The sequence below is a fragment of the Cryptomeria japonica genome, chromosome 9 (genome assembly GCF_030272615.1).
Source record: "Cryptomeria japonica chromosome 9, Sugi_1.0, whole genome shotgun sequence".
NCBI lineage: Eukaryota > Viridiplantae > Streptophyta > Pinopsida > Cupressales > Cupressaceae > Cryptomeria > Cryptomeria japonica.
The window spans coordinates 557401917-557424819 of record NC_081413.1 but is presented as its reverse complement, the minus strand read 5'-3'; the positions used below and the strand labels follow the sequence as shown (position 1 = coordinate 557424819).

Sequence of the window (22903 nt, the reverse complement as noted above, 5' to 3'; positions counted from 1 at the left end):
CCTCTTTTTATAAAGTCCTCCCCTATCATTATGTGTTCATCTCTTTCCATATCAATACTAATATCCATTTGAGAAGTACTTGCTCTGCCATTTTGCATTGCAAGTATGCTACATTTAGTAACTAATCTACAACATAAAGAGAAAAAAAGAGAGAATTTTGGGGTTTTGTTACCACCAATTTATAGATTAGGTCTTCATCAAATCCTTCCTTCTCTAATGAGTTGTCCTCAACATTGCTATTTATCTATCGGTGCTTGTGCATCAAAGATTTAAGCAAACCCATCTTGGGTTGCCCCCTTCTCACATTGGTTTTGATCTAGAGTTAAATATGAGTTAGGTACTTCAGGCCTTAAACCTTTTGTGATCAATGAAAGGGTCAGTTATGTATTTCAGAATTCATAGCAAGGAGTAACTTAGCTTCAAAAGGCATGTTGAATGGGGAGGAGAGAGAAAATGGCAAAAAATGGAGGTTTCAAGTACTTTGTGCAAATCCATCAGTTGGCAACATGCAGTGGTTTCATATAGGGACAGCAACAATTTCATCCAAAGAACAGTGGCTTTGTAATCACCCTCTAACAAGACGCAATGGGTTCATCAAGACTTTCAAAATGGCTCATACATGTCAAAAACACTTCCAATGCATTATACATTCAACTTCTAGTGTCTTTTGGTGTCCCTTATGGACCTAAATAGACATGTTAGTCCATAAATTAAACCTAAAAAAGTGGGATTGTATAAATTGTTAGAGATTCAATTTGATAGAGTGATTCAAGTGTGCTCATAGTCAACTTCTAGCATCTTTTGGTGTTCCTTATGGATCTAAATAGGCATGTTAGTCCATAAATTAAACCTAAAACTGTGAGATTGTATCAATTGTTAGAGATCTAATTTGATAGAGTGATGAACTTCATAGTGTGCAATTGCCAAAGCTTGCTACCTAGTTAATAGGTCTCCTACATTAGCTCTTGCTCATAAGACAACAATGGAGGTGTGGTCAAGCAAAAAGCCTTCATTGAAACATCTTTAAGTCTTTCGTTGCAACGCATGTGCACATGTGCTTAGCAAGAAGCGGACAAAATTGGAGAACAAAGTTGTAAAATGTACCTTCGTTTGCTATGGTGCTGGTGTGATGGATGCAAACTTTGGGACACTGTGGCTGAGAGAGTTTTGTATACTAGAAGCGTTATCTTTAAAGAATTTAAGTCTTCTTCCATAGTATTGCAATCAAAGCAAGATGGAGAGAAAGATGTAGTTCAACTAACCCCAAAGATCAATAAGGTTGAACTAGAAGCCCACGAAGGACCTAAAGAGGAAGAGATAAGACTTCCACCTCTATCATTGAGGAGGTCCACGTGGCAAAGGCAATAACCAGAAAAATTTTCTCCCTCTACTTGGAGATGTATTTTTGCTTTGATTACTAACTCTAATGAGCCTATGATTGTGAAGGAGGCTATGTGTATGGATGATGCAGAGTTTTGGAAGGCAGCCATGGATGACAAGATGGCTGCTTTGAGGAAAGATAACACATGAGACCTACCATCTTTGTCTAATGGATAAAAGTCTATTGGACTCAAATGGGTGTTCAAAAGAAGAAAAGGATATGATAGCAATGTTGAAAAGGTAAGATTCACGCCCATCAGATAGTTAATGCAAACTAGCCAAATTATGATCGGTCCTTTTGATTTTTAAAGAATCTCAAGCTATTATGATCGGTTTTAACATTGAACTTTCCACGAACCAAATATTGTCTGAACTTGGCTAGGGCGTACATGATGGCTAACATCTCCTTATCATAGATAGAGTAATGTCTCTCGGCTTTGGTGAGTTTGTGGCTATCAAATGCTATCTGAGGTTTGTTTCGCAAAAGGACTGCTCTGATGCCTTCTCTGGAAGCATCGCAGTCTAATTTGAATGGTAATGTGAAGTCAGGAATGGCTAGGACGGGGCATGAGCTCATTGTCTCCTTTAGTTTCTCGAGGGCTTGTTGAGCCCCTTCACTCCATGCAAAGGCTCCCTTTTTGGTTAAGTCTGTGAAGGGGGCAACAAGTTTAGAGAATCCCTTGACAAACCACCAATAGTAACTACATAGACCCACAAAACCCCTTAGATGTGTAAGAGTTCTTGGTTGTGGCCATTCCCTAATGGCTTTGATTTTTTCTTCGTCCACATTTACCCCTTGTGTATTGATTTTAGGGCCGAGGTATAGGATCTCTTCTAGCCTAAATTCACATTTGGATGCTTTGGCATATAATGATTCTTCTTCCAAAATGTTTAGAAATTCCTCAACATGTTTCAGATATTCTTCCCATGTCTTGTTGTAAATAAGGATGTCATCAAAGAATATTAGTAGGAATTTCCTTAATTGTTTCCGAAATATATTGTTCATGAATGATTGAAATGTTGTAGGAGCATTTGTCAAGCCAAAAGATAGGACCAAAAATTCAAAGTGTCCATAGTGACACCTAAAAGCTATCTTGGGGATATCTTCTTTCCTCATTCTTATTTGATTGTAGATCGATTTTGGAGAAATATTTTGCTCCGTGGTCATCAATTAATTCATCAATTCTTGGGATAGGGTAGCAGTTCTTTATATTTTTTGTTTAAAGCCCTATAATCTATGCACATCCTCATGGTGCCAACCTTTTTCTTAACCAGCACCACAAAGGATGTGAAAGGGATAGAACTAGGTTGGATGTGACCCATCTCAAGTAGTTCTTTGATAGTTTTCTCAATCTCCTCTTTTGAACTTTTGAGGAGTCTACAAGGGGTGGTGATCACAAGTTCGGCTCCTTCCAATTCTATTGTATGTTCAAACCCTCTCTTTGGGGTAGTCCTAGGGAATATCACCAAATACTTTCTTGTGTTTATTTAAAATGGATTGAATATCGATGTGGATTGCCTTGCATTGGGGGGAAGTTTTGTCTAGAATCATACATTGTGTGACCCACTACCCTTGGCCATGTCTAAGGATCCTCTTTATCCTTTTGGATGAGACCATTCTTGGGGATCCATCTGGTAACCCTCTCAAAGTGACTTCTAGGCCATTATGTCGGAAGCAGATTTATAATTTTGGGAGACCCATAATGAAGCACCCCAAGGAGTGTATCCAAGGAGTTCCCAATATCACATTGGCATCTAGTATTACCACATAAAAATCCTCTTTGACGGTGTGCTTTCCCAAGGTGATTTCTAGTTGGGGAATTATCTTGGTGTATTGAGCCATAGATCCATTAGCTAGGCCTACTGTAAAACACTTAAAGTCCTTGGTTTCCAGTTTCCTTCTTGCAACTAGATTCTTGTCAATAAAGTTGTGGGATGCCCCACTATCCATGAGGGCAATTACCTTATGCCCTTTAGGGTAATTTTGATTTGAAAGGGGTGGTGTTTGGAGGTTTGTGAGATGGTCGCTAAAGTTCCATGCTCTTCATCATCATACTTTGCCTTCTTTCAAGGGTTTTTTTTATTTCTTCGTCGAATGTTGCTTCTATATTATGCACTCAACTTCCTTTTCCACATGTGTCCATGTTTCCATGGCTCTTTACACTTGAAGCACAAATTACTCCTTTTTAAATCTTCTTGCTGTTAGTTTTAAGATTAGATTTAACATAAAGCTGAATATGCAACACAAGAATAATAAACGCAGCACTTTTAACCTGGGAAAACCCTACTACTCGAGGGAGAAAAACCTAGCAAAATATATCTCCATATATTGAATGAATAAGAGCAGAAATCTGCTTACAAGTCTGGCCTTACTCAAGGCTGAATTAATACAAAGAATAATAGCATCACTCCTTGATGTTAAGTACAAATAAATATGCTTCCCCTTGAAATCTGATCTGCTGCAAATGGAATGGCAAACTTTTGTTGGAGGTAAGAATGACATGATTGAATTGATAATTGAAATGAAGGATCACCACCTTACATATATACCAATCTAGGTGACCTTTCATCTAGGTCGGCTCCCTTAGAAAAATTAAATAAAATAATAATTGCAATATGTAGGCCGACCTGCTTTTAATTAAGGAGAAAATATCACCTGAAGCTACCAAACACTAACATTCCCTCTTAGCTAGGGAGATATTTTCCCGCTATCTATGTCATGGAGTCTCTCAACGTGACGCCCACAATGGCTACATCCATTTGTGGAAAGCTCAAAGGTTCATCACGGAATCTCTCAACGTGACGTTGTCATGGAGTCTCTCAACATGACATCCACCATGGCTACTCCCATGTGTAGAAAGAAACATGTGCACAAGTGTCCATCACGGAGTCTCTCAACGTGATGTCGTCATGGAGTCTCTCAACATGACATCTCATCTCAGTCTTAGAGATGAACAAGGGCTTTCACCTCATATTTCCCTGTCTCAGAGAAACATACACTACAAGGGCTTTCACCTCATATTTCTCAGTCTCAAAGAAATATACACTACAAGGGCTTTCACCTCATATTTCTTCTTCTCAGAGAAATATACACTACAAGGGCTTTCAACTCATATTTCTTCGTCTCAGAGAAATATACACTACAAGGGCTTTCACCTCATATTTCTCCGTCTTAGAGAAATATACACTACAAGGGCTTTCACCTCATATTTCTCCATCTCAGAGAAATATACATTACAACAGATCTTCATGATGATGTGACTCCCTCTAAAGTTCCAAATACTTGCATCAACCTCCTGATCACCTCGTCCAAGGTTGCCTTTGTTGGTTTGTCAAACTCCCTCTAAATGTTAATTCCTCCTCTTTGAAGAAACTAATCACAATGACAATCTGAATAGGTTCTTCCTCTTTGAGAGATGTCTCCAATTATGTGCCACCAACTCAACCCCATGGCAGCAAGCTGTGTCTCCATTCTTCAACCTGCGTGACTTCCTCATAGGATGCATCAAGCTCTTCCTCCCTTGAATGCAATCTCTCATCATCCTTATGCTCCTCGATCCTTCCTGGAAGCATCTTTAGAGAGATTACTAATAGTTCATAGAATCAACCTATCCCGAAGAGAAATACCGATGCTAGAAGCATACATGATTCACTATTCCAAATAACTACATAAAAGATTCATGAACATTATTCAAGGGTATGAAATACTTATCTCTTTATTGTCTAATCTTCCTCTCAGTCCACCAATTGTTCTTTCCTGATCTTTGCAACTAAAGATTCCAATATGCTCTAGATGCGCCCAGAATAGGAACAACAAACTTTCGTTGAGACAGTGAATGTACCAACAGCAAAATTCTGTATCATAAGATATGAATAGAAGCACCAATATATTTTGTATTGCCAAGAATAACCCTCAAACAATCCAAGCAGTGATCAAACATTTCGAATGAAATACTTATGCGTATATTGCAAATGACGCCTTGGACAATAATCTACTCAGTTTCATGTATTTCATATATATACTGGCAAATCGACATATAACAAATGTTTATAGTACATTCTGCCAATGCTCATCGAATTAATTTACAAAATGAAGGTACCCAAAGTTCTATTCACTAGATATATTCCTGCCAGCATGTTCAACTTTCGCTTCCTTCTGAGGTCCTAATTCCGTTCCAAATGGTGATGTCAGTACTCAGTATCCATAGGTGGAGAAAGGCTCTGATTGGTGAGTGGCGAGAGTCAGAGGCTATGCAACCACGAGCAAATCGGTAGTCACTCCTAGTGATAGTCGTTATACCCAGATCAGTATGTCCTTCGCGAATCCTGATGATGTATAGTGTCCACAGCCCTGGGAGTCGATTGTGTATTTTGTCAATGGATCTTACAGGCTCACGCAATGCTATATGATAAGATAAGAGCTTCGCAATAGACGCGGTGCTCTGATACCATGTTAGTTTTAAGATTAGATTTAACATAAAGAAGAATATGCAACACATGAATAATAAACACAGCACTTTTACCCTGGGAAAACCCTACTACTCGAGGGAGAAAAACCCAGCAAAATATATCTCCATATATTGAATGAATAAGAGCATAAATCTGCTTAAAGTCTGGCCTTACTCAAGGCTGAATAATACAATGAATAATAGCATCACTCCTTGATGCTAGGTACAAATAAATATGCCTCCTCTTGAAGTCTGATCTGCTGCAAATGGAATGGCAAACTTCTGCTAGAGGTAAGAATGACGTGATTGAATTGATAATTGAAATGAAGGATCACCACCTTACATGTATACCAATCTAGGTGACCTTTCATCTAGGTTGGCTCCCTTAGAAAAAAAACATAAAATAATAATTGCAATATGTAGGCTGACCTGCTTTTAATTAAGGAGAAAATATCTCCTGAAGCTACCAAACACTAACACTAGCTGCTTTCCGAGGTTATCTTCTTGGCAGACATGTCCACACTCCCACTTCTCATTACAATGAAAACATGTTCTCCAAGTATACCCATATCTTCGTTATGGGTATACTTGGAGTGTGTGTTTGATGTAAAGCTTTTTGGGTTGGGCTTATCTTTTGATGAGGTAATGTCCAACTTCATTGCCTTTTGGATTGCATCTTCAAGGTTTGTTGGATCAAGGGAACCTACTATGCCTCGAACTGAATCTTTTAATCCTTCCATGAATAAAAATGTGTCTCCTTTGAGCAATTTCTAGTACCATGATGGATAGCTTTTGGAATTGGACAATGTAATCCTCTACTGTTCCATGTTGTTTTAATTGAGTTAGTTCTTTAAAATGGCACTCAGAATGTTTTTGATCAAATCTCATAATGAATTTTTGGGTAAATTCATCATAAGAGGTTACATGTTGTTGGCCTTGGGTGATAAGGCCATGATGCCACCAATCATGGGTTGTTGCCATTAAATGAAGTACGGTGAATTTTAACGCATTTTCTTTTGTTGTGGACTAAGTGAAAGGTAGGTATCCAATTTTTGGACCCATGAATATTATGTAAATTTCCCGGATCCATCAAAGTTGGGGAGGGTCATCATACTGACCCTTTCCTTCAAATCTTTGTCGAGTTGCCCTCTTCTCCTATTAGGGGCAATTTGTGTTTTAACATCACAATAATCTCCAAAGGAGACATCCCTCTTAACTTTGAGGTTCAATCTTGAGTATATTTCTGCAAGTTCTTCCACATTGTCAAAGGTTGGATTATATGCTTCCTCATCTACCATGTGTTCTCTCCTAGGTAAGAAGGGAGGTCTTGTTAGTCTAGGTGTTGAGAGTGGGTATCCCTCCCATTGTTTCGGTTGGACCTAGAGTTATTATTATTCATGTTTTGGATGGCTTGCAAAAAAAGTTGGATTCTTCTTTCAATTTTTTCATTTTGCCCCATGAGAGTTTGATTGGTTTGATCTATGAAAGCCCTCATTCTATTGCCCATTTGTTCACTCATTGTGGATGTAAGCTTCTTCCTTTCTCTTTCCAAAGCTCTTTGAGCCCTTTCGCTAGTTTGCATTAACTATTCTCTGTCCCTTAGGCTGGTAGGAACAGTGCTTTGATACCAATTGTAATGTCCCCTTCCAAATGTTCCCTAGAATTTGCCATAGAATCACATTTGCAACAAGTTAGGGTTAGGGTTACATCTTTACCAAGAAAGAGATCTCCTTAAACAATACAATCCTGGATTTGAATCTTGCAACCATAACCAAAGGAACATATGCATATATGTACATATATATGTGTATGTGTATGTGTATGTGTATGTGTATGTGTATTTGTATTTAAACATGTTAGGGTTTTGGAGGAAGAAACATGATAGGTCCACCCAAAGCAATCTCCACACTAAGCCCACGAGTGTATACTCACCCTATTGGCCTCAATGGGTAGGCAACATGGACATCCATCAGGGTGGCCTACTTAGTAGGATGCTTGTACTTTCTTTTCCCATCTGTGTCTCATCCCCCTAAAGACAATAGCCATCATTGTAGAGTCGGAGAGAAGATCGTACCGGGGGTTTCTTGATCCTCCTATCTAAACCCAAGAGCAGATCTTTGCCCTCTTCGCTCTGGGGGTAGGCAACATGGACATCCCTAGGGTGGCCTACTTAGATGGCAACCTTCTAATTCCCCTCTTTTCTACACCTCCTTCCTTCCATACATGATGGAGGTTTCACACAGAATTATTGCAGACATATACATTCAATAGCCAGTCATATACATGTATATATAGATTGAGATAAACATTAACAATAACGCATAGACAGATATATACCACAAGATGCAAGTATTAGTAGATGTAGTTATATAGATCTGAAATAGTTGTAAGTCTGCTGCTTCCATGTCTGGACTGGAAACTATCTGTCTTGTTCCATGGTGATAATTGATTCTATCTGCTAATGTTCAATGCTGATTCTTGGAGGCCAAACATTGTTATTTATACCTTCTTCTGTCTTGAAGAAGCACGTCTCTTCCAAAGGGGAAAGTGCTTGCAATGGTTGTTATTTGTCTTCACACCTTTTGGCTCTTAACCAATCGCACCTTCTGGATTTGATCTTTCCCTAACTAATCTCTCATCGATCTTGTTATTTCATCATTCCTTTGTTCATGGTAGACAGTGGCCATTCACTGGTCTGGACTTCTGTTTGGAAAATCGTGAGACTTGTATCAAGGCGATTTCCCTTCGTGTTGCATCTGCTTCTCACAGTAGGGTCATGACAGTTGAAACAAAACACTGGAATAGCAGTTATAAAGAAGTCAATAATTTCTTATTAAAGATATGTGATCATTCTCAACACTTGTTTGTACAAGAGATTGGGGAGCTGGTATTGCTTACTATATAGTGCGGCCTCTCTACTTGTCTGAATTAGAGAATATTGTATATATATGAGATAATTACAATGCATCAAGTTAATATCAAATATAGACAGCAAATTGACACGGGCACACACCCTTACAATGAGTAGTTACAAAACTCTATATCCTTGATAAGGTAGGACAGCTTGGTGGTCTCTGGGCTTAAGCTGGCTTGTGGAATCACTCAGTAGGTCCATTTCAATCATCCTTACTTTCCGTTGGTATCCTTGTGCATGGGGTTGATATTGCTGTTCGTGGCAATGGATAAACAGATTTATTTTCTGTGGTTTCTGGCCTTCAATTATGTCAAATGACTTCCTAATTATTTATATTCCTTGTGCATTTATATGTTTCTCTAAAATTATTCTTCTAATCATGCTTGGTATCTATCCTCTTCTCTTCTAAATAGGTTACCCCTGTGCGTGGAGTTGATATTCCATTTTGAATAGTGAGTTGATATTTGGAAACCAGGTTCCTAAAGCTTTCTTCCATTCCCAGTGCTTCTTCTGCTGAATACTCTCAACCCCCTTCTCAACTTTCCCCTCTTGGATGCTTTCATAACACTGGACTTAACAGACACCATCAATCTTTGAAACCTAAAGTTTGCTCAACTAATGCTCCCAACCCCAAGTGCCCTTCTCCTTGCTTTTCCTCCACTGTGACAACTTCAAGTATAGAAAACTTCAGTACTTATCTAAGTTTTGAGGACAAGGGGATAAGGTTTTGGGGTGCCAAAAATATTCCAAGTTTTGGAGATGGCAAGCTGTGGCTATTAAAATAATATATAAAAACTAATATTCAAATTTTCATTATATAAATTTATTATCCAGCTAAAAATAAATTTAATAAAGTAGAAGAAACTGAAATTTTGAAAGTAACTATAATGTGCTAAATTTACAATGACAATCAACTGATCAGCCCAATCCTGTAAACCTGTATTACATCCAACATCAAAGTTAATCCAGGACCCTGTCAGATGAAACTTTAAACCTAATAGTTTACCAATGATGCATCAGCTCAAGTTCAACCAATAAACTCATCCTCAAACCTATTAAAATTATTTCTTTACACTAAAATGCAACAAAAAAATAATAGCAAATGCCAATTTCTTGTTTAGCCATATTCCAAGTCGCAACATGTTGATTTGGGATTCCTAGTCAACAAATTATTCTTCCACTACATCAAACACACAATTACACCAAACGCACATGTGTAATATACACAAAATACCAATTAACAACAATTATCATTACCCTTATTTGAAACATTAATTTGATCCCACCATAGAAGACATGCTATATACAAACAATCAAACAAATGAATGATGGTGAGAAAAAAATATATATAATGCAGATGCAAAGACAGTGCAGCTAAAATTGCTGTCAAATTAAGCTACATCTCCTTTCACTGCATTGTTTTTGGGCAAAAACAAGAAAAATTTAGCCATGTCTGTACGGAGGAGAGCGCTAAAGGTCATCATCCTTCGTGACAGTAACTTTTTTTTGGCTGTTTTTTTAACTGCTGGCTGTCACATTCCCAGAGCAGTGAAGATACCAATGAGATACCAAGGAACCCCAGTGCAGTTGAGGGATAGTTGGGATGCCAAGACATCCCTTGGCACCACATAATGGGGGGATATCCCCAGAAACATCCCCTTAGTTGAGGGCATGTCCCATTTTCTGCCTTTTTGAGGAGCAGGGCAGGAATGATTTGTCCCCATCTTCAAGCTCCCAAATTGTTCCCCATTTCTCAAGACAGGATGGAAAACTTACAAGAAAGGCTAAATCTGTATTAAAATGTTGACATTAATAGCATAATGGTATAATAAAGGCTAAAACATTCTTGCTATTGCTACATGTACTTTATCTTTGGACTTATATGAAGATAAATCAGTGCTAAGGCAATGCATTCAATATTTGACAAGCCAATGTTCAAAGCAATACTGAATGGCAATCCATTGTCTTACAGGTGTCTCTGCTGAGGGCACATTCAAAGCTTCCATGCTGCCACATAGATATCCATGTTCAAGATCACAACCCTGAAGACGTACATTCACCTTCCAAGCTTCATCCTTTTGTGAATTTGATACATTCTGTGTACCATCAAAAGCCTGCAAATCAAAACAAGGTGGAAAAAGAATAACACCATTAGGTATTTTAATTTCATTGTCATGCACAAAAATTGAGAACAACTCTGAAGATGCTATCTTTACCTTGGGTATGCATCCAAATACAATCCCTACTTCTGGACATATCCTACTAGATTGACTAAGTGCATTCCTAAATAGATTAGTGGGATCTTAAAACCCAGTAAGTAAAGTGACAATAAATAGAGCATGCAACATGATGGAATCAACAAAAAATAGAAGCGATGTCCGAAAGAAGTATATGACATAAAGGATAAGCAAAATAGCCTTCTTATAATGATTGTTTCTCCTTACCAAGAAACAAAACAACATATCCCATATGCTTATCCAAAGGATAAGCAAACAAAGGAGAAAAAGTCAGACTATCTACCTATACACTTCCATATATCAAGGGGTTCACAATGTTGATGTTGTAGCTAAGTCGGATTCCTTCTAGGGCCGACCTAGCACATGTGGGTGGCTAATTGGCCTATCGGCCTTAGCCACATTATTATTAGAATATTTAATTATATTTTACTCACCTATATTTAGTTCCTTGTTTAATGGTCATTTAGCTTTTTAGTTAATTAGCTTTTAAGTTTTATTTAGCATTTAGCTTTTAGCTTTTTCTTTTTAGTTAATTAGCTTTTAAACTTAATTTAGCTTTTAGCTCTTTAATCCTTTACTTTAACATTATGTTCTAATTATAGAACATCGTCTTGTAACCTCTATATATACGTGTGTATATCATTCAATGTAATCATCCGATTATTGAATCATTCATTCAATTTATTTTTCATGGTATCAGAGCGGGTTGATGGGATTCTTTAAAGTTTGGTGAATTTTTTAATAAAAATTCATGCCCTTCTTTCTGGAATATTTTCCAGATTTTTTTTTATTGTTTTTTTATAAAAAAACGATTTTGCTTTTTAGAAGGCTTTTTGAGGGTTTCTGGTTCGTGGGCGAATTTCTTTGTGCTGGGCAGCAGTTCATGTTTTTATTTAGCATTCTGGAGATTTTCGGGCCTGCAACCTGGAGTTTTTTTTGCAAATTGAAAATTTTCCAAGGGTTTCTGCAATTTTCGACTAGGGTTTTGACCTTTCAGTTCAAGTCAAAATTTTGTTTTTCTTGCAGATTCTTGGTGGGTTTTTCGAGACCTCAACTGGATCGTCATCAAATTTTTCTAGTTGCATCGTTTTCCGTGCCTCAATTTTTGAGCTGTCGGATCTATATTCTGTTTTCAGATGCTTGGTGGGTTTTTCGAGAGCTTTTCTGGGTTGGTCTCAAATTTTTTGGGGTGCCTCGTTTTCCGTGCCTTGAATTTTGTGCCAACAAATTTGCCTTGGAACTTAAAAACAGTTCACAATTTCTGCTATTTCTGTGGACGTTGGGATTTTTGCTGTTTTTTGGGCACCATTTATGCTGTTTTAAGTGTGCAAAAAATTTTAATTTTTGGGTTTCTTCCAAACCTTGAAATTTGCACCTTGGAATTTGTGCCAGAATTCTCCTCCAGGGTTTCAGATTTTTTGTGCAGCTGCTATTCTGATTTTTGAATCAAATTCTTCTGTCTCATGCTTTCACTAGGTTGACCTCGTTCAACCTCCATTTTTGTGATGGCATCTTTGACTAACATCATGTTGGAACACAGACAGAAGTTCAACAACCGTCACAACACCTAGAAACAGTGCATGTTCACGATATCTGAATATCGTTGCCTTGATCAAATTGATTTAGGCCAGACCTCGTCTTACAGGTCCCAAGGTTTTCACGATTTTTTCCTGAAAAATTGTCTGTCGATTTTCTGATTTTTTCCACAGAAAATTATGGGAGGGTTTTCACGATTTTTTCCTCAAAAATTGTTCGTAGGGTTTATAATTTTCCCTTAATAATTATCTCATTTGTAATCCGCGATATTCGCGTAAGATTTTAGTTATCTGGGTTTTACCATTTTTTTCCACAAAAACGATGATTTGTAACCTCAGATTTCTTGGTTTTTCGATTTTCTCCTCAAAATCGCAAATTCTCTTTTCGAGGGTTCCTATTTCAGGGTTTGACGGTTTTTTCCTCAAAATCGTGCTTTGTTGCAGTTAGTTTGGGTCGCACCTGCCAGGCGAACATCTGCAACCGTGGTATCTTGCAGTCAGTTTTGGAGTTGGTACTCTTCTACAAAAGGGTTTGCTGATTTTTTCCTCAAAATCATTGTTTCAGGCTTCAGTAATTCGCGTGTGCCAGATCTCTAATTCGCGTGTGAAGGCTACATTATCTTGGATGGCTTTTGGTATTCTTGGTCATTAACACTTTTCAGATCCAAGGAGGGTCTCCACCACAACAAAGTGTTCTTTTCATTTGTGATCAAAAGACCTGCAGTGTCTTCTGTAGGGTAGTTAGTAGATAGAATGACCATTAAGGGAGGGTATTAGAATATTTAATTATATTTTAGTCACCTAAATTTAGTTCCTTGTTTAATGGTCATTTAGCTTTTTAGTTAATTAGCTTTTAAGCTTTATTTAGCATTTAGCTTTTAGCTTTTTCTTTTTAGTTAATTAGCTTTTAGCTCTTTAATCCTTTACTTTAACATTATGTTCTAATTATAGAACATCGTCTTGTAACCTCTATATATACGTGTGTATATCGTTCAATGTAATCATCCGATTATTGAATCATTCATTCAATTTATTTTTCAATTATTAGGCAAACTCAATGTGCAACATGTATTTTTGTTTGGCCCTAAATGGGCGATGTAACTTGCAATTTATGCTGGCCCCATAATGGGCGATAAACTTGTAATACACTAATGTAACTTGTAATGTAAATAGGGCAGACCCTATCTCATGTAACTTGTAATTGCTATTGGTCTGACCCTATGTTTGGGCACCAAAATAAGATAATATTATTAAGGCCGACCTGAGGTGTCTAGGTGGACTTGACACACATATATACAAATCATTCATGCATCAAAGGACACACATTCATTCCACACAGCGATCTCCTTCAGCAACAATCAGAGAATACATTCATTCAGCAGTGATCAGCGAATAGCATCTACAGTCAGCAAATATCTTCTTAGGACAGCGAATTCTCTCCTAAGGACAGCGAACTTCTTCCAAGACAGCGAGTCCATTCAGAGGCTGGGAATCTTCTTCATTATCAGCGAATGGTGTTTGTCTTCCTTGATCAGCATTCAAGTGTTTTGCAGATAAGTCCATAATACTGCTGTGCCCTAGTTTTGAATCTATTACTCTACTGTGCATATTCTGCTGGTCAAGTGCTTCAAGTGTTGAAGCAGACTTGTAAAGATTTATACTGATTTTGCCTAATAAGATCCGAGATTATTGCTGGGTTTTTCACCTCCAAGAGAGAGGTTTTCCCAGGGTATTCTGGTGTTCTTTATGTGCATTGATTTTTGGTTTTTTTTTATTGCTATCTAATTTGCTACAGTCTGATCCAAAATTAACACACAAGCAAGTCATTCAAGAGGCCAAGCATCAAAACACAATAACCCATGAAGAAAGGATAGGAATACATTTGTACAAACACAGCAAGTTCATGGATAGGAAAACATTTGTACAAACACAGCAAGTGTCAGGAAAAATCTTACTGTAGCTTATCTAGAAAAAATCAAGTTATCTTCCAGCTTTTATGAATTGCTGGAAAGCTATAGTTTATATGAATAACCCTACAACATCTGCTTACATGTTGGTGCAACTTACCTGACCCACACTCAACAGCCGGCAAGGTGATGGGAGTGCATGGCCGGGAATAGTACCTGCATGTGACAAAAAAAAAATTATAGTCAAATGGTTTGGCACAAAGAGCAAAATTTGATAGTGGATGATGACCAATAGTCACATATGCATCAATTTGCAGATAATTGCACCAATTCTATCACATGGGAGGCATAATTAACAGTCAATGGTGCCCTCAAATTATGTTGATGGATTACCAATAGAGAGGCCATCCACTTCGGAAAGATGCATTAATTTGTTATCAAACTGTTATAGAATCGTACCAAAGACAGAAATGAAAATAAGAGATTAACAATAGATTTCTTGTCATGCAGTTGAATGTAAAATGTAGTTTACATGTATTCGATCATATATGAAGAAGTGTACAAATTTGAAGGCTCTGTGATCATTAATATAAAGCATGGGTGCCAACTCAAAGTCTGATTTGTTTATATAAACTTCAGACAAAGAGCAACTTGCCATTTCGCTCTTCAGGGAGATCTTTTACTTATTAGAAACTGAAATATAGTTAAATCAGGCATTACCCTCTTCTTTATCACCATCAATTTTTGTTTGGATGCTAAAAATTTATCTTTCAACCATAGTTCAAAAACTCAGACCTCAGTGGACCAGACTGTTCCAACTTGGCATAAACTCGGCAACTTAAAAACACTTGAATTTTTTTTAAAAACATAGATTTTATGCAAAATACAGCTAGAATATGTATCAAATGAGTTTGTTGGGGATCTGGGGGCAACACCCAAGAAAGGTCAGGCTGAATTACCCCTCATGGGGTCTAAGGGCCATGATACATTGCAGGGTTGCGCCATAGAACACTCACCACCAAGCCCAAATGAAGACCTTCGTGGCACATACCATTTTCATAGTTTTTAAAAAGGCAAAAAACACTGCTTATAAAGCCAAAAAACAGCATTTTTGGACTACTTAATTCACAGTTTTCACATGCAGCACAAATCAAGGGCTCAAACTCGCCAAAAATCATCAAAAACTTGCCAGAAAACTCTACAAGTTAACTCCAAAAAAACTCACTGTGAAAACTTTTTGGCAAGTAATCAGCAACTTGCTGAGTTTGTTAAATATGCTTTCAAGTTTCAACTAGCCTAGTTTGACTGATAATTCATATCTTGTAGATTTGTGGAAATTGAGAGAACAAAAGATTTTGATGAAGGATAACATTGCAAAATTGAAAATTATTTTCATGGGTTGCATGAAATGCACATCTCAATCAATCTTCCTAGACTGTCCAAGTATGTCCCATACAAATATCAATATAAACACTAAAACTCTAAGCCTTTAGATGAAAAAGAAAATAAGATTGTCTGCAATAGAAATGAAAGACATATTAACAAAAACAAGAAATAGTATCAAAAGTGACTGCTCTGCATTTCTATAAGAAAATTAACAATTCAAATCTGAATGAATTCTTTTGAACTATAAATTGAATTCTCAAATCAATTTACTCTTTTAGTCATAGTTACTCAATGCGATGTATTGCAGATGCTTGTATTTAACACTCTTGAGTCTCAAGTGATCAAGATACTGTAAATCATTTCAATTAATTTGTTCGGCTGTTTCAAGGAGATAGATGGTACAATAGAATAAATTGTGCAGCTCTATTCAGGCAACCTACTATAGTTAATAGAAGCAGCCTCCAGACATATGCTCAAAACAGTGGAAATTGTTTTACTTTTATAGAGTTTTAGGTCAGTGCCTTTGTAAGAAATTTAAAGATTCCCTCTGGAATGTCAGTGTCTGTGTGGACAAGCTTCTCTACATAGGAGAGCTTACTCTGCTTTTATGAATGTTAGCAGGCTTTTGTAATTTTACTTGCATGCTCCTTTGTAAGCAACACTATTTTTCTTTGTAGATCAATCTGTGGCCAAGAAAAAGGATCTATTTGGTACTAATTTGGTATGGGTGAAGGCTCTGTATGGTGAAGAAGCTTTGCCCCAACTACATCCTTCACCATGACAGCCTTGGCAAGATTACTCAAAAATGAAGGCAAAGGCTTCCAACATCCCTTGTTAACAATGGTATTCTTCTCAGAAAGGATTATTCCCAGTTATTGATGTCAATCTGGAAGAGTAATCCCCTTAAATTCAAAGGCTTAATGATAGGGTTTGAATTTGTCGATTTCTGAGAATTAGACGTTCTCTAGGAACCATGAAGAAATCAGTGGTGTGATTGGAACCTCAAGTAGAGTGATCATATCAATATGTTCAAATGGTTCATAGGAGCTAAACGGGTGTTTGAGAATGCTCCGTGGCATATGGGACAAGACTCTTCTAAACATGAAACGATGACAAGAAGGGTCCAGCATCTCTGTAGAAATTCTGTCCTTGATATGTTTCATAGATATAAAAAGACTTCTAGAATCCTGCAGGAACTTTGGCAAATGACGGATGATGCTTTGTATCCCACTTGCTGACCTCTAAAAATGCAAAATATCCTGCTAGTTTCAGCCATGATAGGATACGTGTTGTTACAGACCTAAGGAAGAATTTGCGAGTTTCTATATAGCTAGTAATGGTAGCTGTTGTGTGTTTGTGTTGGGGCGCTCGGTTTTATTGCTGGATTTTGGCGAATTTATTTTTGGCGTTCTTTTTAGGTTGAGCTTTTCTGAGCAGGGGGGAGTGATCTAGGGGAATAGAAGCCAAACGTATTTAAAGATAATAATTGTGGTGCTGTGGAATTGTTCTTTTTTAGACTATTCAAAAGTTTTCTATTTTATGCGTTCAATTTTCTGTATCTGTTCTTGATAATAAATAAAGGGAATCTCGCCATATCTTCCTCTGATATAACCTGAGCATGATTTCTTCCTCTTTGTTTTTCTGGATTTTTGGTACTGTTTTCAATCTTGAGTATGAATTGCAGCAATTTTCTGTTGGAGTTTCATTTGCAGGATTAAAACATAGTTGTTAGAGCTTAAATTGCTGGAGAGTATGTTTTCCTGAGACTAACTTGCAGGAGCAGAGGTTGATTTGCATCAGAACGGCAGATGAATTGTGCGAAAATCCTCCTTACAATTATAATTATTTTCAAACATAGTGATCTAAGATAACTATTTTTTTAAATAAACAAACCGCATTTTTGAGCCAGTAAAAACGAAGTGTTCGTCTCTCAGTGGAAGAGCACCCCAGCAAGAACATGGGATATCTTAGATTCAAATTTTAGCTGGTCCATCTAATCAAACTCAACACCAAGCTCAGAAACATTTGAAGAGAAACAGGGGAGACATTAAACCGTGAGGGGCTGATAACTCTGGTGCCGAACAAACTCATAGGAGTCATGGGAATTCCTTGGTTTGAGCCCTAACCGGTGCATAGAAAGACAAAGTTTGTCCCAGTAATTGGTGCAGAAGAATGAGGCTAAACCATTTTCCGCCAGCATTAATTGCAGTCTCAAAGAAAAACGTGTAAGAGATGGGGAATGAAAAATTGTGCCAGTAAAGACATAAATTAAGAAGACTAAATGTCCGGTTCACAGTACAGACCAACAGACTACGTAAATTGGAATATTTTGAGCTCCCTCTTCGAATTACACAATTAATTACATACATACCCGGAATGTGTGTTGCGTACAAGGAGGAGGAAGAGTCATCGCTCAATCTCACTCTCACCGGCATCTTGCCTTCCGCCGCCTCGCATCCACCCAACCTGTATTGCTATGATTATTTTAAGAAGCTCAATACTGAATAACAAAAACAAAATGAGAGATAGACAAGGAATTAGGTTAGTAATAATATTGGTACGAACTGGAAATTGTGTTTCCGCAGAGGAGAGTTGCAGCCGGATTTAGAGGTTATTAGTAGCGCTCTTGCTTACTTGCTTCTTACTCAAATGTGTTTCTCCCTCCTGCACAAAGAGAAAACCTTTTGATCGAACAGAAACATGGCTAATTGGGCTAAGGTCCCATGTTCAGAGCAGGGGTCTCGCGAAGCGTAAAAAACACAGTTACAGGATTCTCATCCATTAATTTATTTATTATTTTATATTTAAAGAAAAAAATTATTATTATTTTTAACTTCCAACATGTTTTCTTCACCTCTATTTTAATTGTTTGGCTTTTTATTTTATTGTTAGTGCAGCAGTGGTATTGTAGCATGAATGAAAGAAATAGTTTTATTAAGGTTCATACATAAATTTCGAGTTTAGTTTTTGAGTCGATTTTAGTAATTTTTATGAGTAGTGGTTTAGAAGATTCTATCTTTCATTAGAACTAATAGTCTATTTAGCACTAATTCCATCTAGATGATGTTCATGGAGATGAATTGTTAGGGGTATTGTAGCATGAATGAAAGAAAGAGTTCTATAAGGTTAATACATAAATTTCAAGTTTAGTTTTTGAGTCGATTTTATCGATTTTTATGAGGAGTGGTTCATAAGAATCTTTCTTTCATTAGAATTAATAGTCTATTTAGCACTCATTCCATCTAGATGATGTTCATGGAGATGAAACATTGAGATTTTTCAAGAGATCGCCCATCCTAGCTATATATAAAACCAATAGCAGTAGCAAAATAATAATATACAAAACATGATTACAAGATATAAGAGTTGTCAAAAGTTCTATGAAATTTCCAAACTAATTTTGTGTATTTTTTTAATCACGGATCTTGTTCAAAAAGTTTGTGTTTTATCCAGCATCTCCTCTTCAAATGAGCTGGTTAGGTTTTCCACTCTCACGTTGTCTTCCTACTTAATATGAATGTCAGTATATGCTACACACTCCATAAATAGCGGCATTCCATCTCCACTGCCCAGTGTTGTAAAATAGGCATGCTTATATTTGTCACTCCTCAAATATTGTCCACCTATTCGTCTTGCACCTAAGAGAATAAGATTCAATCCGTAGCTAAGTCATCTACATGTTCACCTTCCACTTAATTTTGACTCCTTATGTGAGTTTCCCATCACGACCACATATGGGTTAAATACTTTGATATAGTATGCTTTCTTCTAACCAATTTGCTTTGTTCACATGGTAGTGCCAAACAAAAAAATCTTGTGTAGTTTTTTATTTCCTCATTATTGTTTGGACACTCTTGTACATAATGTCTTATTTACTCATCCGTTTGTTGTTTTGTTTCCTCCATGTTCCCTTCATTTGGTTTAACTCTTCCTTCATCACCATTCTGAGCCAACAATTGGTCTCCATATTTTGAGACGTTTTTAGACAACTCAACACATGAGCCATCATTGGTGCCTCCAATGGAACGTTCTTGTTTAACCTAATAGAATCTCATGTGGAGCTAAAGTTTTTACTTTGAGGTTGCTTATGATTAAATACTTTTTTTTTTTCCTATTTACCTTCATTTGTAAACATGTTATTGCCTCAAATTCACTTGTTAAGAATTACTAGTGACCGAAAAAAAAAAAAAAAAAGGATTCTCTCAGTTTCCAATCTTAATTTTCTACATTCATGCATCTATTTTATAGTGGTGAAGTTAAAGTCTTCCAACCCTTTTATATAAAATTAATTTGCATGTCTCCCAACTAATCCTATTTTAAAAATCAAGCCCAAGATGCTTGTATTCTTTCACTATTTCTAAGAAGCTTCTTATCAAAAACAAGTATTTTTTCTCCACAATAGAAAGATCATAACATCAATTTACTATCCACTTGCATCCTAACCTCTTGGCAAAAGAACTCTAAAGTCCTTTGGTGTTCTCTCAAACTATGAGTTATTTTTGCAAATAGAATGAGATCATGTGCATATAAGAACAACTTTACTGCACACCCAACAAGTTGAATGCCCACTTCAATTACCTTATATATTATTTCTTTCAATTTATTAATGTAAAATCCAAACAAAGTTGGAGGAATTGGGAAACATAGTTTGACACCAATATTACTTCCACCAAAGTATTGTAGTTTTCTTCCACTTGTTTTAATTTTAGCCTTAAAGCATGTGAATTGTCCCTCGATACTAACATGGGACCCTCAAATTTTCCATTGTATTCTACTTTTTTTATAGGAACCATTTCAAGTGCATGTTTAAAGTTGACATAACCTGAATTTTGCAACACAAACACCTGCAAGATCAAACAGCAAACAAAGAACACCTTCAACAAATGAGAGCAGCAAAACAAAGCTATATTTTTCAAAAGCAAAGATTACATAATGAATTACAGTTGTACAATGATGTGCTTATAAAGAAAGCACAAAGATGCCCTAAACCAAAAATAGGAGAACTAAAGTGAATGCATGAAGAGCTAAGAAATTTCAACTCTAGCTAAACTAGAGAAACAACTAAGGGAACTTAACCCAACTAGAAGCACAAGTTAGTGAACTTAAGCAAAAAAACATAACTAGTTATTAAAATGCTCTAACACCCTGCGCCCCCTCCCCTCGACCCCCCCCCCCCCCCCATCAAGTGAAACTTAGGGTGAAGTAAAAAACCTCTAAATGCATGAATGCAAGATGGGTTTGAGCAACTAATGGTTTGATTAGGCACCCAAGTACAAAAAAGAGGTCTCTCTAAACAAAGAAAAGGGGAAAACCACGTGGAAAAACCCCTCTCCAAAAGTGAGAGATGTAATGCATGAAAAAAGAACATTAACTGCTAAAGGAAGGAAGGCCTCATAAAGACCCCCCAAGGACAACTTCTTTCACCCCAAACATCAACTGCAATTGAAGGTAACATGGGGACGTCGAGGGCTTAGTGAAGATGATGCAACTTGCTCCTCTGTAGGTATGTAATCCAAGGTGAGAAGGCTATCCTAAATCAACTTCCGAATGAAGTGCATGCGGATCTCAATGTGCTTAGTCCTCTGATGCTCCATTAGGTTGTGTGAAATGTGAATGGCACTCTGATTGTCACACCACAGAATAGAGGGACCATTAGGAGGAAAACCAAACTCTATCAACAACTACCGAACCCACAAAACCTCCTAGCTAGCAAGAACAGATGCTCGATACTCAACCTTGGTAGATGATAATGCAATAGTAGATTGATTCTTGTAAGACCATGCTACAAGGTCAAAACCAAGACAAAACAAAGCCAAAAATAAACTTTTGACCATCAACATCATCGACCCAATCTGTTAGCGAAGCTAACAATCATAGAGTCTCTTGATGTATAATGAATGTCAAACTGAAATTTGCCCTAAATGTACCACAAGATACGTTTGGTAGTCTTCCTGTGACTCTAATGTGGATTGTGAGAGAAATGAGAGACTAGACCAACCGCAAAGAAAATATCAAAATGAGTGTGTGTTAGGTACAAAAGACAGCACACCAACTGCATGTATAATGTAGCATCAACTGAAAGAGTATAAGAACTGGAAGACAACACAACCCTTGATTGAAATGGTGTTGGAGTAGGCTTGCAACCAAGCATGCCAAATCTCTAAATCATATCAAGATCATGCTCCTACTAACAAAGGGAAAGACCATTTGAAGACTAAATAACCTGAAGACCAAGGAAGTAATGCAGAAGACCAAGATCTATCATGTCGAATTGCTCCATCAATGCTCTTTGAACACTCTAAACATGAAAGAAGGAATGCATGCAAGAATCAAATAATTCACATACAAGACCAATATCAAAAGATCTCCCTCCCATCGCTGAGTGTAAACTATGGGATCAGAATGACAATGTGAGAAATCGGTAGATAACAAGAATGTATTCATCTTCTCATACCAAGCTTTGGGGGCCTACTTGAGACCATGAAATGAACATTTAAGCCTACAAACAAGTGAAGAGTCATGCACAAATCCATATAGATCTCCTCATGAATATCACCATGCAAGAAGGCTTTCTTCACATCCATCTGATATACTGACAATCCCTGTGAAGCAATGAGAGAAAGTACAAGGTGAATAGAATCTATAGACACATAAATTTGTCCACTTAATTAAATGAATATTTAATATTTATTTGATTAATTAACCATCAATCACCAGTTAATTAAATTTATACTTAATTAATTCATCCTCAACCTCTTCTTCTATTAACTAAATAAATTATTCAATTTATTTAAATTAATTCATTAAGCCACACTCTAAACAATCAATTAAATGAATAAAACATATTTATTTAACTTAGCCCCTTTCCTCCTTTAAATAAATAAATAAATATTTATTTTAAATCCCACCCCCCCCTCTCCCCACACACTTACATTCTCCCACAAATGCAAGTTGCACCTATTTTAGTTGAAATAAATGAATTTTATTTTAATTAAAATCCTATTTTCTCTCACCCACCAAACCCACTTGCATCCTAAATTCCCTTCTATACTCTTCTAACCACCTTCTAGACTCTCCTAACCCCTTATAATTAGCC

At 36.9% G+C, this 22903-nt stretch overlaps 1 protein-coding gene across 2 annotated transcripts in view; it reads right to left on the bottom strand.

Annotated features, from left to right (window-relative positions):
• The window catches only part of LOC131070693 (uncharacterized), a 59634-nt gene extending 41045 nt beyond the window's left edge, over nucleotides 1–18589 (bottom strand). Inside the window, exons 1-4 of one of the 2 annotated variants that reach the window (XM_058006303.2) lie at nucleotides 18442–18589; nucleotides 18179–18273; nucleotides 14582–14637; nucleotides 10713–10856 (exon numbers count right to left, since the gene is read on the bottom strand). In XM_058006303.2, coding sequence (XP_057862286.1) covers nucleotides 10713–10856; nucleotides 14582–14637; nucleotides 18179–18242 — 264 coding nt within the window. In that variant the 5' untranslated portion in view covers nucleotides 18243–18273; nucleotides 18442–18589. Of the gene's footprint in view, nucleotides 1–10712; nucleotides 10857–14581; nucleotides 14638–18178; nucleotides 18274–18372 lie in introns of both variants that reach the window. The other variant, XM_058006294.2, reaches the window with a different exon arrangement.
• Nucleotides 18590–22903: the final 4314 nt, after the last annotated feature.